This window comes from Podarcis bocagei, assembly GCF_964188305.1.
Source record: "Podarcis bocagei genome assembly, chromosome: 3".
NCBI classification, from domain to species: Eukaryota; Metazoa; Chordata; class Lepidosauria; order Squamata; family Lacertidae; genus Podarcis; species Podarcis bocagei.
In genome coordinates, this window is record NC_138127.1 from 92,605,247 (window position 1) to 92,627,106 (window position 21,860).

The 21,860-nt window shown below is 44.9% G+C and overlaps 1 protein-coding gene across 2 annotated transcripts in view; it reads right to left on the reverse strand.

Moving 5' to 3' along the window:
- Positions 1-21,860, reverse strand: part of MERTK (MER proto-oncogene, tyrosine kinase) — a 54,354-nt gene that overhangs the window by 26,042 nt on the left and 6,452 nt on the right. For both annotated transcript variants that reach the window (XM_081188456.1, XM_081188455.1), the window contains exons 3-8: positions 20,500-20,600; positions 18,519-18,692; positions 14,428-14,514; positions 10,008-10,123; positions 2,931-3,114; positions 2,315-2,466 (exon numbers count right to left, since the gene is read on the reverse strand). In XM_081188456.1, the coding sequence (XP_081044582.1) occupies positions 2,315-2,466; positions 2,931-3,114; positions 10,008-10,123; positions 14,428-14,514; positions 18,519-18,692; positions 20,500-20,600 (814 nt within the window). The remainder of the gene's footprint in view (positions 1-2,314; positions 2,467-2,930; positions 3,115-10,007; positions 10,124-14,427; positions 14,515-18,518; positions 18,693-20,499; positions 20,601-21,860) is intronic.

Sequence of the window (21,860 nt, forward strand, 5' to 3'; positions counted from 1 at the left end):
TGAACTAGTTCATTTTGTAAAAGGACAAGCTTAACTGGAACTAGTTCCTTGGATAAGGAACTTGAACAAATTTCTTTTTTAAATGAACTTTCCCAGCATTGCAGAAGCCCGCATGCTCACATGTCCACACTGAGCCGTGGTTTGGTTTAGCGTCATATGCAAACTGAGCCATTCTCTCTTAACCAGGGTTCGAATCTAGTTAGCAACCCCTGGTTAAGAGGGAACTGGAGAAGCATAAAAAATGGTTAACATCTTTCCTGATATGAGGCTTATAATCACTGTTAAGACAAGCAGAATTCAGGTCCCAAAACAAAATGGCTGAAAAAATGGGGTAGGCGATCCCATGTCCCGTTCTCAGTCTCAGATCAGGAGCAGTACACATTTGCACCATCTTACAAGCGTATTAAACTCTTGCCTAAGCAACTTCTGCTGCATAATAAATCCGTCCTGTTGCTAGAAGCCACTTGTCTTTTGAAAGGGCTTCATTAAGAACTTACAGCCTGACAAATGCTTTTCTGTCGTACTCAGGAATGCTCAAGAGCAAACAAAGGAGTGTGTTTTATTACAACTCAGAAGCTGCAGGCACATGCAGAATGTGAACTGCCTAGATAGTAAAAGTTTTGGCATCCAGCGTTTTTCTAGAGAGGCAAGATGCTTAGATTTATGCCTTCCTTCTCTGAGGATGAAGGAAGTGACCTTTAGTTAAGACAAGTTGATGAGTTTGCGTCTCCACCCTAGACTAGTCACAAGACCATATTATCACTTTGCTGATTTCAGTGGGTTTGAGCTCCTTGATTTCTAAATCCCCAAAACATTAAAAAGGGAACAGAAAACTCAAGTCGTACAGAAAACAAGCATGAATCACATTCCCCCCTTCCATGGGAGATTTGAAAACAACGAAAACATTTGCGCACTGACCTGAGCACAAGCCCCAATGAACACAACAGTGCTTACTTCAGCGTAGGCATGCATGGGATTTTGGTGAGCCGCGGTGCAGTTTCTTTTCAATACCTCACACTTTGGACTCAAAAAGCCAATCTAATATAAATAAAATCAACTCAGTGGAAACCTAAACTAGGAATCTGGATCATGCTTCTATCACAAGTATAAACTTCTTGTTTTCTTTTTTCCTTTCTCATGGGACTTGTAGCTATGTGATGCCACAATTTTTCTGATGTAGGCCAACACATTTCAGATAAAAGTGGGGACTTCACTGCCGTTCTCTACCTGCTCAGAGCCTGGGAGGGATGAGTGAGGCTTGCTGTGAGTAAGACTCCCCACTCGACAAGGTCTCGAAGTTCAACAGGCTTTTTGCAATGCTCTCATAAGCAAACACAAAAGGCTTCAAAGTATTAGATCGCAGGGTCTTCCCAAACATCCTTTTAAGCTACAAGCAGCTGAAGATTTTAGGGCCTAATCTTCTTCTCTCATTCATAAAGCCAGGGATATAGGATGAATGCCAAGTCTGGAGCAGTGCAGACTTAAGAGCCTCACGGTGCAATCCTGTGCATGTCTACTTAGAAATACGTTCTTACTGAGTTCAGCACGACTAACTATGAGGTAAGTGGGTGTAGGACTGCCACCTCAATCTCTTAAGTAGAGGTAAAGGGACCCCTGATCATTAGGTCGAGACGTGGCCGACTCAGGTGTTGCGGCGCTCATCTTGCTTTCTTGGCAGAGCATGACTAAGCCGCTTCTGGCGAACCAGAACACCGCACGGAAACGCCGTTTACCTTCCTGCTGGAGCAGTACCTATTTATCTACTTGCACTTTGACGTGCTTTCGAACTGCTAGGTTGGCAGGAGCAGAGACCGAGCAACGGGAGCTCACCCCGTCGCGGGGATTCGAACCGCCAACCTTCTGATCGGCAAGTCCTAGGCTCTGTGGTTTAACCCACAGCGCCACCTGCGTCCCCCTCAATCTCTTAACTGCTGCTAAATATCTGGGGCCATTTGGAGAGGGCGCATCCCCTTCCCTGAGCAAATTCACCATTCTGGCTTAGCTGCATTTATGCGATACATCAGTACCTACATTTCCCTTAATCAGTTCAAAATATCTTTAAAAGCTCTGGTTAATAGGAACCTGAGTTGTTCACTGGCCTGGTTTGCATATAACACTAACCCATAGTTTATAAACCATGGTTTAGCAAACCATAGTTGATCATTGGGCCCAGCTTTACTGCTTCTCTATGGTTTATAAAATACAATTCAGATATGCTTGGCAAACCAAGGTTTCCTGCTGGTCTTAAAACCTTGGCTATCGTTAACCATTGTTTAGGGTGACATGTGAATGAAGCCATTGTTTCAATACTTACAAACACCTCTGAATTCTGCCACACATGAGAGACGCTGTAGCCTTGAAGTTCTCCATTCAGCTGTGCAGAGGGAGGCTTTATCCACGTGACGATCACAGAAGAGCTGGACTCGTTGACGGAGAGTGTGACATTCCCAGGCGGAGCAGAGGGAGCTGAAAAACACACAGTGGAAAAACAGATGGCTGGTCATTTCCCCATTTTGCTGACTTTGGGAAGATGCGAGCTGCAGAATTGTTGGGGTGGGAGCATACAGCATTCAAAGAACAAGACAAAAACAAAGGCATGTAGATCACAAGATAGGCACAGGGTATGTAGGGCTTGCTAGTGGCTTCCACTCTTAATTATTTTTTTTAAGGGCTACATGCACTGCTTGAGTGGCACAGAAAGTGAATACCCATCTGCTAAGAAAATGGCACAGATACGAGAGCAGGGTGGGTGGGTGCGTTGCTCATCATCAGTGATGTCACTGGCGCTGTCCAATAGGCGCCCACAACATTCGCACAACTACATTCCCATGCAGCAGCCGCTATCCTAATTGACAGTACAGTGGTACCTCGGGTTACAGAAGCTTCAGGTTACAGACTTTGCTAACCCAGAAATAGTTTGTTTTACTTACCTCCTTCTGTTGTATTGGCAGTTATCCACGGGCTGAAGGCAGACCAGCCTACTTCGTTCATACAAGAAACACGGATGTTATAATCCTTCACGGCCCCCAGATTCTGAATACGGTACAGATGAGGGGGCACAGAAGTGCTGAAAACCAACACAGAGGCATTGCTTGGTGCAAAAGCATCCGTCACCTGAAATGAAAAACAAAAATGGTTAAGGCAAAGATGATTCAGCAAGGAGTTCCAAAGCTACAGGCACCATTATCTGCCAGCAGCCCTGTGTAATTTGCAAGAAGAAAAGTGGCAAGCCCACCCTCTCGCCACAGAAAATAAGCATGTTGAACGGCAAGGAATGGCTCATGGCTGAGGACAAGGGGAAACTTTCCCTTCCACAGAGTTATAGCAAATGCCCAAGGCAAGAGGAAGAGAGGTTTCAAGGCCCAAGCTTCAGAAACACATTTGGAGTCAAACCAAAGTTTCTCCATGCGTTACTCATGTGAAGAGGGAAAGCAACTAGAAATTCCTGAGTCTGGCTAGGCCTAGCTCTCACCTGAGTCATAAAATGAGCTGCAAATCTTCATAGTGAGGGCTTATGTGACTAGATGTGTCCAGAGAGAAAGCAAACATACAAATCCCTGTACCTAGAAAATAAGAACGGCAGGGAGAAACTAGAACCCTCATCCCTGACCTGCTATCTTTTTGTGTGCAGGGTGTCTGAGTGTTTGTTTTCGCAAAGGCATTTAGTCTTTGTATTTAGCCACGTGATTTCCCACCTGCAGCCAAATAAAAGTGAAGGCAATGATTCTTACCTTCACCCTCAGTGGAGAACAATTTTTCTCTGTTTTGTCGCCCCTCTCAAATTATCATTAAAACAAGCCAAGTACATTGTACAAGGGACGCGGGTGGCGCTGTGGGTTAAACCACAGAGCCTAGGACTTGCTGATCAGAACGTCAGCGGTTCGAATCCCCGCAACAGGGCGAGCTCCCGTTGCTCAGTCCCAGCTCCTGCCAACCTAGCAGTTCAAAAGCACGTCAAAGTGCAAGTAGATAAATAGGTGCCACTCCAGCGGGAAGGTAAACGGCGTTTCCATGCGCTGCTCTGGTTTGCCAGAAGTGGCTTAGTCATGCTGGCCACATGACCCGGAAGCTGTACGCCGGCTCCCTCGGCCAATAAAGCAAGATGAGCACCACAACCCCAGAGTCGGTCATGACTAGACCTAATGGTCAGGGGTCCCTTTACCTTTACATTGTACACGGCACATTTATCTTAATTTTACAAAATTTTTCTTTTTGCAAAACCCAGTCTCATTCTCCCTGCCTGTATTGCTCAAATCTAGTCTCATCTCTGGCAGCATTCACTCTGGCAGCTGCACACCACCAGACAGTAAACGAAAATTAAGCAGCCCTTGATGCTACCAGATGCTCTGGCAGGCAAACACGCAAGCGTAATCAAAACCAGCTGTTCCTGTTTTTGGTGTACTTCATTTGCCCTCCCCTTACTGGCTCTTGTGTTCCCAAAGGTGTCTGAGGCCATTTGGTCCAGAGAAAGGAACCAAACCAAATCACACACCACACCTCCTTTTAAAAACATCAACACCACAGTAATTCTGGCCTGGTTTTGTGAGTATCAAATGCTAAGAGCTCTAAAAACGGTCTTGCCTTGGGGATTTTGAATGCTCTCGAATTCATAAATTCTGTTCCTTTATTACAGTACAGTGGTGCCTTACAAGACGAAAAATGCGCAAGACGAAAGAGTTTTCCGTTTTTTGAGTTGTTCCGCAAGACGAATTTCCCTATGGGCTTGCTTCGCAAGACGAAACGTCTTGCGAGTTCTTGCGAGTTTGTTTCCTTTTTCTTAAAGCCGCTAAGCCGCTAATAGCCGCTAAGCCGCTAATAGCCGTGCTTCGCAAGACGAAAAAACCGCAAGACGAAGAGACTCGCGGAACGGATTAATTTCATCTTGCGAGGCACCACTGTATCTGTAAAGTGGCCAGTTACAGAATATTAAGTCATAGGGTTTCTTTAAAAATATTATTTTTTCCCAACCTATTTCCGGAGTTTCAGCAGGAATGCAGCATCAAATACCATTGACATGACAACATCGAGAAAGGAAAATCATCACCCTGTTCCTGATCCACCCACCGCAACTCACAAAAGCAGCTTATTAGAGTTTCCAGAAACCAACTGGTGCTGCTGAAGCTGATACTGTGGAAATATCACATAGGAAACGCAATAACCAGGCTCACAGATGCTTTTATGTTTCGGCACTAGAAGGAATACATCTGTGCAAAATGAGATATGGGGGAAAATATGCCCTGACCTTTCTTAGGAACAAGTCCCAGCTAGAGGAAATCCTGATGCTGCCCAGTTATCTGCATGTAAGGGCACTTCCTCAGCTGAATGAAACAATTATTTAAAAGCGGAGCATGATCACAAAGGGCGGCCTGCTGTGCGGATGTGACTCTGCACCCCTGCATTGCCCCGGACGTTGGGTTTCTGCCTGCATCCTGGGGCTTTCCACTGGTCTACAACCAGCCATGGAAAGAACAGGGAGCAATGGGCTTGTGGCTTCCAGCCAGGAGTTCTTGTGACCTGTTTTAGCCAATCGTGGCAGCTTCGGAGTGTGTTGCTCGGTCACTTATCCATGAGATCTTGTGGCTCTGCAACGGATCTCTGGCTGGGGTTTTTCTCTGTTCTGCACAGAACCTAGCTGGTGCAAAAATTTATTTTATAACTAGGGATGCTGGCGAATTCTGACGGAAACGAGAGCAGAAGTCACTTATTCATCCAATGTCCAGAATGGAAATCAATCCAGTGAATATTTACTCTTGCTGTTGCTTTTGGTCTGCAAACAATGCACCATTGAATTTAAGCCCCCTGCCATTTGCATCGAGTTTCCTTTGCATTTAAATGAATGGAGTGGAACAACAAAATTAAATGGGTTGCATAATTTCACCACAGTGGGCAGCAAGATGAACAGCATAGTTTGTGGCAGAAGGCGGACTGCAGCAGAATGGAAGTGGCGGTGCATGTGACAAATACAGGGAATAATAATAATAATAATAATAATAATAATAATAATAATAACAACTTTTATTTATACCCTGCCCTCCCTGGCCAGAGCCAATGCCTTCTTTCATTCCTTTCATCCCTTTACATAGGGATCTACTTGGTCCATTGAGCTGATATTGTCAACATTGACTGGCAGCAGCTCTCCAGGGTCACGGCCACAGTCCCTTCCCAGTCCTACCAGGAGATGCCAGAAACTGAAGCAGGTACTGCCTGCTTGCAAAGCAGAGGTGGTAGTCAACTAAGTTGTACTCAGAGTAGACCCCTTGAAATTAATGGCCACGAGTCTATTAGGTCCAGGGACGCGGGTGGCGCTGTGGGTTAAACCACAGAGCCTAGGACTTGCCGATCAGAAGGTCGCGGTTCGAATCCCCGTGATGGGGTGAGCTCCCGTTACTCGGTCCCTGCTCCTGCCAACCTAGCAGTTTTAAAGCATGTCAAAGTGCAAGTAGATAAATAGGTACCGCTCCGGCGGTGAGGTAAATGGCGTTTCCGTGCGCTGCTCTGGTTCGCCAGAAGCGGCTTAGTCATGTTGGCCACATGACCCGGAAGCTGTATGCCGGCTCCCTCGGCCAATAAAGTGAGATGAGCACCGCAACCCCAGAGTCGGCCATGACTGGACCTAATGGTCAGGGGTCCCGTTATCTTTACTATTAGGTCCACTAATTTCAATGGCCCCATTTTTCTGTTTTCCAAAAAATTTTCTGCCAGAAACGATAGTGGTGAGGAAAGAATCAAGGGAACAGGTACCTGCCACCTTGCTGCTGTTCTCCTAGTCAAAATCACCCCTGAAAAATCTTTTTTTAATAAAGAAAAGAATAAAACAGCGCTGTTAGGATGCAGTCGAAACATATAAAAAAATCTCCAGTAGCACCTTAGAGACCAACTAGGTTTGTTCTTGGTATATGCTTTCGTGTGCATGCACACTTCTTCAGATCCTAACAGATACTGTTAGGATGCAGTTACTTGAGTTTGTGTATAAATGTGTAGCTGGACACTAATGAAGTTGTGGCTCTGTGGCTTATTGCCTCCAACCGGAGAATCCTGTTGCTTTTCTGGCAATCGCTAGCATGCTTTTGAAACATCCTTTTCCCCATCTCCAGCAGCAAATCAGTCTCCTCCCGACCACTCAGAACATGCATAGATGTTTTGTTGCCTGAACTAGCAGCTTCCATGGGATGTGGATTGCCACCAGCAGCATAATGTAAAGAGCAGAATCTTAAACAGAGCAGGGAGACTTAGTTCACAATCCCTGTCCAGCTGCAAAGTTGGCCGGTTATCTGCTCTCAGCCTAACCTATCTTGCAGGGTCATTGTGAGGATATGAGGAAAACATTCTGCACTCCTCTGTGCTCTTTGACTGGAGGAAGCATGGGTTGAAATGGCAACAACGAAATAACTGAAGCATCCTTGTGTTTTCGAGGTCATAAACGCTGGATGGCAAGAGTGTTGTTCCTCGTTTCCCATTTCTCCAGGCAAAATAAACAAGCAAACGCCCCCCCCCCCGCTTCAGCATTCAACAGCTACATTAGGGGCTGCAGCCCTAATATACAGGCTGCCTCCACCCCCCAGAAATCAACGGGATGCAAGTTGTTTAACCATGTGGAGGATGGCAGCCCACAAATACCCTCCCCCCCAGGAATTTAGGATGCACAAACTGTTATTGTGAAGCCAGTGGCTTCTGAGAAACCCCAAACGCCAACCGCTTAGATACCAAAGCTATTTGGCTGCGCTCCAACATCCACACAGTTCTGTTCATTTGACACGGCGTGACCGAAGGGAAGCGAGATAAAATGCGTTCAGCGTTACTGTGAAATGTGTCAAATGCTTAAGCAGACGGTGCCTCGCTTGATAACTTCTGGCCATTTTCAAACTGCAGAGCGTTTCGCCGGTACAATTTTTGAAAATTGAAATAGTTAAGGCAGAATTCACAGGAGGGGCGGGATCCAACCTGTTGCTTTTTTCTCCAGCCACCATCCCAGCCATAGGGCACTCAAGGCGACATGCAATAAAACCTAAACTCATCGCCATAAAACCCAGAGTTAAACATTTAAGAACAGCAACAGGAAAACACACAGACACCCTGCACACATTAAGCCAGCGCGTTCAACAACTTGGCAAACAAAAAGGTTTCTGCTTCCAGGAAAGGCATTAAAAAGAAGGGACCTCATCTGATCTCCTGAGGAAAGGAGATCCAAAGTGTTTTCTGTACAGTATCATAAAAGAATAGGCAGCTTTCTAACGCCAGGTCAGACCATTTAGCTCAGTACTGCCTACACGGTCTGGCAGCAGCTCTCCAGAGTGTTAGACAGGTTTCTCTCCCAGGTATGCAACTGAACCTGCGTTCTTCTGCATGCAAACTACCATCATCTTATAGCTGTGCCAGCTTCGAGATGGGGGGGGGGCTCAGTGAGAGCCTCTTGCTGAAGGCCTCCCAAAATCTGGCACCAGTAACTATACAATCCCGACCCACACTGTTGACCAGGGCAGTTTGTGCGTAGGCAGCCTTTGGGTGTGTGCACACAGACTCTGGCACAAAGGATGCCTAGAGCATGTGGAGTTTGAAAGCCAAGCTAGCAAGTGCCACCTTGTTTCTCTTCACTGTGTACTCAGTTACACCTGGAATGGATGTTTGCAAAAAGCTTACGTATCAGATCCTGAGAGCAAGGGCAAAAGATAGGCATTGCTTGTGCCTGTCCCCCTTTGCACCTGAAACTCGCTCCTCTGGGCACATTTCAGGAGTATTTTGAGGTCTACCAGTTTGGGCTGGCCCTCAATGCTTTGGGTTAGGTCTGCAAAGGGCTTGTGAGACAGCAAGGTTTCATTCTTTTACGCTGGGATCTTCTGCTCTTGTTCTCCCCCTCAAGCCTGACGGAAGGGGCGGGCTATGGATGTAAGTAAATCCATGAACTCAAAGGGAGCTGTGTTGCTGTTTCACCTGCATGACTGAGCCAGTCATCACCAGACACTTGCTGTTTAATTTCTTGCAGGCAGACACTGAAGGAGCTGACCCAGGCTTTTGTACCCTGAACTCATAAAATCGACAACAGCCACTTGGACCTCGGTAGCTCGGATGACTCACTTATGAACTCTGATCGGAGTTCCTCCTACATGTGCCACCCAGAATTCTCTTTATGAAGAACTGAAAATGCCAGTTGCGCATATTGCTCCGAGCAATGAGGAAGGCGACTCTCTCTTTTTCTTTCCATCCACCCTTTGCTTTCTTTTCCTTTAGCCAAGCCTGGCTTCCAGGAACCCAGGTTAACAGAGGAGAAGCAGCTTACTGTATCCTTTATTTTCAGTTTTATTCACTGCTTTAAGAAGAGCCCCAAAGCGACTTACAAAAAAAAAAATACAATACAATAAAATAACCCAAACAGTAAAAATTGTACTTAATGCTAAAAAATGCAAAGTATCATTTCCTGTCCAGCCAAAAGATGAACACGAAGAACAAACCACATCAAGGTCCAAATGGCTGGTGACCATCACAGGGTCTAGATATTTTTCCCTTCTGCATAACACTAGTTCTGTTTTCAAGCTTCCCTTTGCAGGAAGGCAAACTAAGACATGCAGGGAAATCCTGATTTGCAGCAGTGCACCCAGAAGAATTGCCACATTCCCCCATATTCTGCAACAGAGGGCTGCAATGACTGCAACCTTTATGCTCACTTGCTTGGGAGAAAGCCTCAACAGGACTTACTTCTGAGGAGATTTGTATATACAGTGGTACCTCGGGTTACATACACTTCAGGTTACAGACTCCACTAACCCAGAAATAGTACCTCGGGTTAAGAACTTTGCTTCAGGATGAGAACAGAAATCATGCTCTGGTGGCGCAGCTGCAGCAGGAGGCCCCATTAGCTAAAGTGGTGCTTCAGGTTAAGAACAGTTTCAGGTTAAGAACGGACCTCCGGAACGAATTAAGTACGTAACCAGAGGTACCACTGTATGACGGCACTGAAAGTACCATCAGGTAAAAGCAACCACACAAATGCTGAACAACGAATAAAGGCATACCTGAACTCTGCAGCCGCTCAAAAGCGAATAGCCATCGAAGCCTGGGACCCAGGACACTGCTATCGTGTGAGCTGTTCTGCTCCTCACTTGCACCTCAAGAGGAGGGGAAGGGATTCCTGCATTAGAAAGAGCAAGATCTTCAGCAATTGTGCTTGAATATGGCAGCCAGCACAACACACACACACACACACACACACACACACACACACACACACACACACACCATTGCCAGGCCTTCTGGACACCATGCAAAACCATCAGAATTGCTCGATTTTATGCGCTGGGGAGGGGGCAGAAATAAAAACAGCCAAGCTATCTGCTTGCCAAATTATGACCAGACAGTGCCCACTATCCTATATGGTGGTTTACTCAAAATCAAATTCCACTGTATTCTGTGGGGTTTAAGAGTCTGGGAGTGTGCTTGGGATGGCAGCCAAAAAAGACATTTAGTAATAATAAAATAATAATAATAATAATAATAATTTATTATTTATACCCCGCCCATCTGGCTGGGTTTCCCCAGCCACTCTGGGCGGCTTCCAACAAAGTATTAAAATACGGTGGACTGTTAAACATTAAAAGCTTCCCTAAACAGGGCTGCCTTCAGATGTCTTCTAAAAGTCTGGTAGTTGTTTTTTCTCTTTGACATCTTGTGGGAGGGCGTTCCACAGGGCGGCTGCCACTAACGAGAAGGCCCTCTGCCTGGTTCCCTGTAACTTGGCTTCTCTCAGTGAGGGAACCACCAGAAGGCCCTTGGCACTGGACCTCAGTGTCTGGGCAGAACGATGGGGGTGGAGACGCTCCTTCAGGTATATTATGATTTTGTGTTTGTATTTGTTCCTCTCCCTTCTTCCAAGATGCTCAAGGTAAGTTTATGTGGTCCACCCTTCCCGGCCTGCCAAGCACACACGCCACACTTTTTGACTCACAACTGTTGCAGAAAGGAGAGTGCTATTGCATTCAGGTCACTGTGAGAACAGGATGCTAGACATCCAGTGGCCTGATCCTGCAGGGGTCTTCTTAAGTGCTTATGCCTGCAGGGATTTGAACCCAGGTCTCCTGAGTATAAGTGCAACACTCTAGCTCAGGTATGAGAAAGCTGTGGCCCTCCAGAGGGTGGACTTCAGTGCCCACCCGTGTCAGCCAGCATGGCTAAAGATCAGGGATAATGAGAGTTTTAGTCCAGCCACAACTGGTCCCTCATGTCTGATTTTGCAGCTTCAAAGCACCGTTAAGAAAAATGGGTGAAGATGACACTACAGTCACAGGGTTAAGTCTGAGCTCTGCAGCATCCTGACCACTACCTGGGACTCTGGTTTTCACCTTAAGTGTTGCTCTTCTGCTACGGAGGAGAAAGTGCCCATAAAGGGCTTTAAATAAGTGTCTGAAGGTCTCTTCTGTATGAGTGCTCCAGACAAGGCACTGAAGGGACAGTGCAGGAACATCTGCTCCCACAAATACACACTGCTCCTGACTATACATCTACACATCGTCACAGTCTGGTTTTAATGAATTTTGAGTTATACAGTTTGATTTTTAAGTTGCTGTTAGCTCCCAGAGCAAGCTAGAAACTCAAGTAATTTTAGAAAAATAATAGAAACAGTGTTATCCAAACCAAAAGCCAATCAGTCTCAAGCAAGCAAGAGTGTTCCCCGCCCCCCAAAAAAGGCTTGGCAACCAGTTTATTCAGGGATCACCAACCTTGAACACATTTGGAGTCTTGAGAGAGTGTTTTGGGCAACAACCCCCACCCCAGTTGCTTCTCTCCCCCTTCCCCTGAGTCACCACTACTCTGACAGGGAGAAGAGAGAGAGAGAGAGAGAGAGAGAGAGAGAGAGAGAGAGAGAGAGAGAGAGAGAGAATGTGTGCATACACAGACATATTGCTTGCTTTTCCAGTTGAATCTGGGTAAAGGTCAGATCCATTAGGATAAATACAGATTTGTGTGATTCTGCTCAAGGTTCCCCATCCCAAAAAAAGCCAGCATCAAATTAAAGTTTACATCAGTAGACTGTGCAATAAAAAAATCAAAGATCTGGTTCTTGACAGTACCACAATACCACTGATCCAATTTACAGATCTTTAGGGTTTTAAATAGGATGACAACAAAAAACAACCAATCACAGAACAATCAACCTATGATTGTGGGTTTGAGAGAATCCCTTGTAAAATTGATGAGAATCCATAAGGATCTGTGCCTCGGGTCCCATAGGGGAAAAAATCATGCAATTTCAAAATCTGTTTTATGGTGGGTGGAACTGGTTGGAAAGAAATAATGGAATAACTATTAGTTGACCATTTGAGGAGTTACAGAATTATGAACTATTTTTGGAACACATTGCAAGAGACATAGCAAAGCAGAGCTAAGTAGGATCTCTGTTCAGGACCCAAAATAACAATTTGCCTTATTTAGAAGTAAACTGCTTTCTTTCTGAGTCCTAAATCTAGGAAGATCCCTGGAGAGCAAACAAAGGAAAGGAAAGGAAAGGAAAGGAAAGGGGATTTTTATTTTTACATTAGGCTGCTGCTGAATGGAATACCTTAACAAACTTGAGCATCTATCCCAGGATCTTAAAAAAAACCCTCTCCCACCACATAAAGTCCCCTTCACTGTGTGTCAATCAGGGACAAGAGGATCCACTTCTGCCCAAAGTAAATTGGGGCCAATCATAACAGATAAAATATATGAATCTAAATCAATTTTTTGATATTCAGCCCCATCCCAAATCAACAGACCCCCATCATGCTTCCAATGATATCAATGAGAGCCAAATAGGACCTAGAGCAGAGCTTTCCAAACTGTGTGTTGTGACACATTAGTGTGTCGGCTGCAGTGTGTTGTGCAAATGCTCCCTGCGCTCCTCCCGGGGCTGGAAAGGGGTTAGTTTAACCTCCGGTTTGCTAGTAAAACCGAATTACTGTGTCGTGAGATGATGCATGTCCAAAAAGTGTGTCACCAACATGAAAGCTTTGGAAAGCTCTGACCTAGAGGTTTCTCCAAACATTGCAAGGGCAGAGGCAGCAAGAATCATCGCCTTGACATGGCTGTAAGCACATGCAGGGTCAGGGATGAGGATTTCTCTTCGTTGGGTGATGGAGGTGAGGACCCCGAACCTCATGAGGAAAGGCATGCAGGACTAGCCCCCAGACTCCTCCTATCAGTCGAGACCTTCAGGACTGATGCTTCCTTGGCCTGAGGATGTAGCAGTGGTACCCTCTGACTCAGAAGACTCCACTGTAGAAGACCCAAGAGGACCTGAGACTCCATTGCTCCATCACTGTAGGAGATTCCTGGAGCCTTCATCACTGCAGGACACCATCCTTGGGGCAAACCTGTTTGCCTTTTAACCCAAAATTCCCTAAATTGCTCTTCCCGAAACAGTGCACAAACTGAAATACAGCTATTCTAAATGGTCACTCTTCCAAATTTTGTGGTGGCAGTTCCCCAAGCAAATGAGGTGTACAAATATGTGTCTATTAGCATGATAATAATAATAATAATAATAATAATAATAATAATAATAATAATAATAATAATAATAATAATAATAAATTTACTATTTGTACCCCACCCATCTGGCTGAGTTTCCCCAGCCACTCTGGGCGGCTTCCAACAAAGATTTAAAAAAGTATGTGTCTTACACCAGCGTGTGAGGAGACACTGCAACAACATCAGAGAGTCATACATATAAAATTCACAGAGAAACACATCATTGCTTATTTCAACTTGCTTGTGGAAACAACTTGGAGGCTATGAAAGAAGGAAGGTTAACAACAGGAAGATTTAAAGGAACTATTGCAAAGACTATTCAAGGCAGCAGAGATATGAGATGATCAAAGCCCCTCCGAACTTGAAGCGTGGGAAGTCCCAACAATTTTTTTTTTAATTTAGGCAGAATATTTGGACAATTTGATATGTATTTGTATAATTTGGAACATTTAATGTGATTGGATTGGATTGTTAAAATGGGAAACTTAATAAAAATGATTTAAAAAAAAACCAGTATGTGTCTTAGGGAAGATAGCATGCAGAAATGCTGTTCAATAATAAAAAATCACTTATTCCAGCAGGCATTTTAAGATAGTGTTTGGGCCTCCTACGAAAGGTGCAAGAGCCTTATCTTATTTTCCACCTGAATGTTGGGGGTCATAATGACAGATCTGCAAATTTCAGTCTGAATCATCTTTCAGGCTCCACCTCATCGCTAACGACAATTGTTGAGAAATCACGCAGACCAAATGCTGTCCAGAAATTGGCCACGCAGCTTCCCACTGATATGCAGTCAGGTTCTCAACACTCCCCTTGTGCTCATCACAGAATATCTGAACCTGAGCAAGTTGGAAGCAGTCAAGATTTGCAGGCGTGCACCAGCAAGGCTTTAGCGGGAACAATCAAGCTCATGTCATACTTTTGGCTGACCTTTTATATTGATTCGGGCTTCCGTCGATGTAGCCACACCCTTCACGTTATGAGCTTCGCAGTGGAAAACGGCGGTTTCGTTAAGACCTGCAGCCCAATTAAAACAAGGTGATAAATCATAAAATCAAAGTAAACGAGAATCTCAGCAAGGTGGCCAACGGGAATGTGACAGAGGAAGAAAGAAAAAGCCATTGAAACCACTTCTCCTCCAACTCGGCTTCCTTCTTGAACACAAGACCACAGAAAGAAACCCGACTCCCAGGTGTTGTTTGTGACGATTTGGATAAACATCTCGAGTGTGGCACTTTGCTAACCGCAAGGGAGATTCTCTGTGGGAAAGACTGGCTCATTTTATTTTATTTTCGTAAAATTATTTCCCTTTGCCAAAGAAGTGATTGAACACTTTGATGGAGCTATTTAAAAAGCTGCCCGTGCCGTCTGCTGTAGATATGGCCAAGTGGAGAACAAAGTCATGAAATGGAGAATGTCTGACAAAATGTCAGTGAATAAGAGAGGAAGAAGAAGAGTTTGGATTTGATATCCCGGCTTTCACTCCCTTTAAGGAGTCTCAAAGTGGCTAACATTCTTCTTTCCCTTCCTCCCCCCCAACAAACACTCTGTGAGGTGAGTGGGGCTGAGAGACTTCAGAGAAGTGTGACTGGCCCAAGGTGACCCAGCAGCTGCATGTGGAGGAGCAGAGACCCAAACCCGGTTCCCCAGATTACAAATCTACCGCTCTTAACCACTACACCACACTGCCAGCTCGGTTGCTTTTACAGCAGCAGCCTTCCCCAGCTTGGTAGCCTCCAGCCTTATAGACTACAGGTCAACAAACTTTTTCAGTAGGGGGCCGGTCCACTGTCCCTCAGACCTTGTGGGGGGCTGGACTATATTTTTTTGGGGGGGGGAATGAATGAATTCCTATGCCCTACAAATAGCCCAGAGATGCATTTTAAATAAAAGCCCACATTCTACTCATGTAAAAATACGCTGATTTATGGACCAACTGTGGGCCGGATTTAGAAGGCAATTGGGCCAGATCCAGCCCCCAGGCCTTAGTTTGCCTACCCATGTTATAGACTAGCTGACAGGAGTCCAAAACATCAGGAGAGGACAAAGGCAGAGGTTACACCAGGCAGGGGAGGGGCTCTGGGCTACCATATCTTATTGGGACCACAACTGCCATCTTCCTTGTCAATTGGCCATGCTGGCTAAGTCTGAAGGGAACTGGGGTCCAATAACATCTGGAGGGCCACTGGTTTCGCATTTCAGGATTGCACCCCTAAACTCGGGCTTGCTGACTGGGTTTTCCAAAAGCAGAAGGAAAGAGGATTCCCATTTGCCCAAGTGAGCTGCCTGTAATGCAGTGGGACTTACTTTAGAGTAATAATAATAATAATAATAATAATAATAATAATAATAATAATAATAATAATAATAATAATAATAATTTTATTATTATTATTATTTATTATTTGTACCCTCCCCATCTGGCTGGGTTTCTCCAGCCACTCCGGGAGGCTTCCACAGAGACAAAAAATATACTAAAATGTCACACATTAAAAATTTCCCTGAACAGGGCTGCCTTAAGATGTCTTCTGAATGTCAGGTAGTTGTTTTTCGCTTTGACATCTGATGGGAGGGCGCTATAATAATAATAATTTATTATTTATACCCCGCCCATCTGGCTGACTTTCCCCAGCCACTCTGGGCGGCTTCCAAAAGAGTGTTAAAAATAATACAGCATTAAATATTAAAAAACTTCCCTAAACAGGGCTGCCTTCAGATGTCTTTTAAAGATAAGATAGCTGCTTATTTCCTTCACATCTAATGGGAGGGCGTTCCAAAGGGTGGGTGCCACTACCGAGAAGGCCCTCTGTCTGGTTCCCTGTAACCTCACTTCTTGCAATGAGGGAACCGCCAGAAGGCCCTCGGCGCTGGATCTCAGTGTCCGGGCTGAATGATGGGGGTGGAGACGCTCCTTCAGGTATACAGTAGACTTGCATAGGATTGTATTGTAAGGCTATCCTATACACACTTACCCAGGAGTTGACTATAGTCAGACATTCTTCCAATCTGCACTCGAATATGTGTTTTTTAGACACTTGGTATTGTAGGCAGGGCAATACAAGTTTTTTGTTAATATAATAAGGGCTTGTAGGCAAGGCAATACAAGTTTTTTGTTATTATAACCACTGCTTTTCCATTCATTCATTCTACTTTAAACTCTACCTAGGGTGGCTAGATGGAAAAGAGAACAGGGCTCTTGTACCTTTAATTGTTGTGTGCATAAGATGGATGTTCACCAGGTAGCCAGCTATTAAAGGTACAGAAGCCTTGTCTTTTTCCCCATCTGGCCAGCCTAGTTCCCCTAAGATGGAAGGTTCTGGCTTTGGGCAGAGGTAAGATTCACTTCTTGAGAAGCGACAAAGCCAAAAGCAGAAGAGACAACTGAGATTCCCCCCCCCCTTTTATGTTGCTTGGGTGTAAAAAGAACAACTTGTCCTTCTCAGGCACAATGTGATCTACCCAGCCCTGTCGTTGCCCTCCCTTTTAGTGGGGCATTATTCCATCCAAGCACTTGTTGAAACTGTTGTGAGCTGAACAAGCAGCAAGGCTTGGCAGAATTCGCCTTGTGGCTTCTCCTCATGTGGGAAGTGCTTTGCAGTCTGGCTGGTGGGTGGACAGAGTTATTTGTAGATGGCTGGGGTGACCTGATTTTTAAAAAGACAACTTCCTTCTTTTACTTATTTTCTTTTTAAAACCAAGGAAGAAAAAATTTGCAGAGCTTAAATAGCGGGAGTTTTCCTGATGTTTTAAGGTCTGCAACTTTTTCCCCCTGCCAAAAATCTGTATCTCTCCAGGGATAACTCAGCGGAAGGTTCTCCTCATTCCAGCTGAATCACGGAAAGATTAAAATACCACACTTGGAATCACGTACCCAAAGTTAGATAATTTAACGTTGCCTTAAATTCTGATCCATTTCATTTCTTAATCCACCCATCCCTCCTCCACCTTGGAAGAAGGCAATTTTAAAACTAGCCTGCTAAGAAGCTAGCAGCTTGCACTTACATGTTGGACAAAGTTATCCTTAATGACCAGCATGGAAACACAGACTAGTGTCTTGGCAGGCTAGTAACTTTGGTAAGTCTAATTTACAAGGCTGATAGAAGCACAGGAAGCTAGAGCTGGGCTCCTTGCTGTCATCTAGTCCAGCCTTCAGGTCATTGGAGGAATCGCGCAGCTACAACACCCCTGAAATATGAGTGCTCAGCCCCTGCTTAATACCTCCAGTATGGAGAGCCCTCACCATTGTGCCAAGGCAGTTTCTTTGACTGCCAAACAGCTGTTACTGAGGTGAGGTTTCCAACCTTCTTCCTGCAACTCCTAATAAATTTCTGAAGAACCTCAGATTTCCCAAGCATGCAGTTTGCAAGGCCTTTGGCTGAAAGCCAACCAAGATAAGCAGCAGCTCGCTTCAGAAAACAAGACGTGCGGCCATGGAACGAGGCGAGATTTCATTCAGGTCAGCAGAAAGTAAAGCTCAAAAGAAACACTGCAATCTAAGGCAATCCCTGGTTAACTGGAGTTCGTCTTCTTTCTCTTTTCGAGTTCTCAAACCTTGAAAGTGACTTCACTGAGAAAATTAGCCAAACTATTTAAAAATGGTTTTAAAAAAGGAAATGCCTACCACATTCTGCAATGCTGAAACGATTTTCTCAAAGGCTTTGGTAAGAACCAGATAAGCCACTTGAAGGGACCACACCCATTATAACAATCCCCTAAACCAAGGAAATTGTGTGGCTATCTCAAGGGGGGAAAATGCCACAAGGGGCCCTCCTTTCCCCCCAGCAATAGCTCTCTAGAACAGCCTTCCCCAGCCTTCAGTTCCCAGAAGCTCAGACAAAATGGTCCACAGTCAGAGATGCCGGATGCTGTGGTCCAAAGTATTTGGATGGCATCCGGTTACAGAGAGCTCCTGCATCTTTAATGCACAGCAAGCAACACCTGATGAAATTCCTTCTTCAACATACCAACTAAAGACACAAGAGCCCATCAAAGGGACTTGTCTCGAAAACTATTCGGCTCACCTGGCACGGCCAAGACAGAAGGAGAAATGTCAGCTTTCTTGGTAATTTGGCTGCTGTTCCAATGCCAGTGGATTGCAATGGGCTCAGGGGGCCCCACGGCATGGCAGGTGAGATTGAAGGGTGTGTTCCGGGTCACGTTCAGCCCCTGGGGCTGCTTAATGAAATACGGCAGTCCTGCCACGCAACAGGAGAGAAAGGATGGTTAGGCAGACTTAAGAGACCAAGTGCAAACTCCAAAGAGCAAATTGTAATAACACGGATCAGTAGGGATGATCCCATCATGGCAAACTTCAGATCTGGAACCTGGGTGTGTGTGTGTGTATCCTGGGGTTTTTTTTCAGAGCAAGAGCAATTATGTCATCTGCCGGAGAGCCAAGGGCAACTGGCAGACCCTCCTTGCTCCTCTAGCAAGTGAACCGAAGTGATAATGAGGCTTTAGCATAAAGGAAGGGAGAGAAAGAGACAAATAATAATAATAATTTATTATTTATACCCCGCCCATCTGGCTGGGTTTCCCCAGCTACTCTGGGCGGCTTCCAACAGAACACTAAAATACAATAACCTATTAAACATTAAAAGCTTCCCTAAACAGGGCTGCCTTCAGATGTCTTCTAAAAGTCTGGTAGTTGTTTGTCTCTTTGACATCTGATGGGAGGGCGTTCCACAGGGCGGGTGCCACTACCGAGAAGGCCCTCTGCCTGGTTCCCTGTAACTTGGCTTCTCACAGCGAGGGAACCACCAGAAGGCCCTCGGCGCTGGACCTCAGTGTCTGGGCTGAATGGTGGGGGTGGAGACGCTCCTTCAGGTATACTGGACCGAGGCCGTTTAGGGCTTTAAAGGTCAGCACCAACACTTTGAATTGTGCTTGGAAACGTACTGGGAGCCAGTGTAGGTCTTTCAAGACCGGTGTTATGTGGTCTCGGCGGCCGCTCCCAGTCACCAGTCTAGCTGCCGTATTCTGGATTAGTTGTAGTTTCCGGGTCACCTTCAAAGGTAGCCCCACATAGAGCGCATTGCAGTAGTCCAAGCGAGAGATAACTAGAGTATGAGGTGGACACTTCTTTCCTTTTCTTTGATGGGCGTCCCCCTCCCCCTACCATTTTGAATGGTAACACTTCTTTTGCAAGAAAGCTTTTAATTAGAAACGTGAACTAATGACGTATCTTTTGCTAAAGCGTTTGACAAGTCGACTCCGTGGAATCAGAAATAAGCACCACTGAGATCAATGGAGCACCCCAAATTTGTGTACTTCCCTATGCAAGCCACTGTGATTTGCTCCCAACTTCAAAATTTACCACTGCATGGAAAGAGTCCCAGATTCCTTATCCCTGGTCTAAAGAGAGGGTTTCCTTGAGGAAGCCCCACTACAGTTCACAAGCATGAGAGAACTGTCCAGAAAACACGGTTCTGCCTCTGACGGCACAACTCTGTGCACTTCTACTCAAGAAGGAAACACACTCCCAGGTATGGATTGCAGCATGATCCTGACTTCCTGGGCATAGGGAAAGTGAGAAGCCAGGAGGCAATACTGACCAGGCGATCCTGCAGTTGAAACAAGGATACCTGCCCTCTGTTCTGGAAGCAGATGGATAAACTATTGTATATGCATTTGCCTTTTTGAACGTAACATGGGTTGCAAACAGAAGACCATTCATACAAGGGGGATTTTCTCTCCCCTTCTCCCTCTTGCAGATCCCTTTACTCCTCAAAAAGCTTCTCCACAGGATCGGGGCGATCTACCAACCTTTGCAGGCTACACCATGTGGGTTTGCCGGAAGATAATGGGGAGAAATTGCCTGAAAATGGCATCTTCCTCCCGGTTTTTATGCAATTTCCCAGATTGGTTCTGCGTTTAGTTCAATTTTTTTCTTCCAGTTCTCTTGGAATAGTCACTCTCATATTTGTTATACAAAATCTCCCAAGCTAGCTATTCATCCACAGTTTTACATTATCAAGTGCTTTCTTTCAAAACTAAGCATACCTTCCAACAGAACCAAAATAGGATCTGACACAATTTCTTCGCCGTTGACTGTCAGTTTGCAGGTGTAGGACCCATTATCAGAGCGTAGGACGTTGGGTATACTGCATGGGAGAAGTGGGGGAAAGATTTAAATTTTTGGTTTTTTATTTAGAAAACATTTCTATTCCACCTTACATACACAGTAAGAAAACCTTGTATCCTCCCCCATCCCCCCAAAAGAACAATAAAACTGCAATTCAAAACAGAATGGCCAGTAAGTTAATAAAAAACAAATGGATGGTATTATTATTATTCAATACTACCGAGTGCCAAGAAGACATAAAAGTTAATTGCACACGATTGTTAAATTATGGGATAATTAAAATATACTATAATTAAAATACACAATAAAATGATTCAATTGAAACATTAAAATATAACTGCCCATGATTAAAATGTGCAATAAAATAGCACAGCAATAAAAACAGCAGGCTCTTGGCTGTGAGTCCTGGAAGACCTGCTCTCTTTCTTTGCAAGGCTTTTCCCACCTGGCCTGGAAGGGTAAGGCCCTGACTGACTCCAGCTACAAAATATGATGCTGCTGAACAGAATCTTGGATGGGGCTGTTGTTTAGGGTGGGAGGTTGTTGCTGTGAAATTTTTGTAGTATCTCTATTTTGTATCTGATGATTTATGTGGAAGTTTGATCTGGTTGGTTTGGTTCAATTTGATATTTTGTTTATTCTTCATGACTACTATTGTTATGTCTGCAGTTATGTAATTTTTTAATGTGTTATAAACTGCCTTGAACACAGTTTTAGCTTTAGAAAGGTGGTATACAAATAAAATGATTGATTGATTGATGGTAAAGACATCAGCGTAAACAGGTGCATCTTCGGAGGCCGGCGGAATGCCAATTAAGATGCAGCATCCCATGGAATGCAGTTCCTGCTTAAATACAACACTGGTGAAAAAGCCTGCCTTTGCATCAAAACAAACTAATCAGCCATGTTAAGGTTACGTGGGTTCAATCTGTTGGTTTTAGTGTCCTTACTGGGCCATGGAGTGGCCAGTAAAGGCGCAAGAAAAAGAGAGAGTTTTCAGCAAATGCCAAAATTGCATCAATGCAGGCATTTGTTACAATTCAGGTAGACAAGGGGTCAGCAAACTTTTTCGGCAGGGGGCCGGTCCACTGCCCCTCAGACCTTGTGGGGGGCCGGACTATATTTTGAAAAAAAATACAGTGGTACCTCGGGTTAAGTACTTAATTCGTTCTGGAGGTCTGTTCTTAACCTGAAACTGTTCTTAACCTGAAGCACCACTTTAGCTAATGGGGCCTCCCGCTGCCAGAGCACAATTTCTGTTCTCATCCTGAAGCAAAGT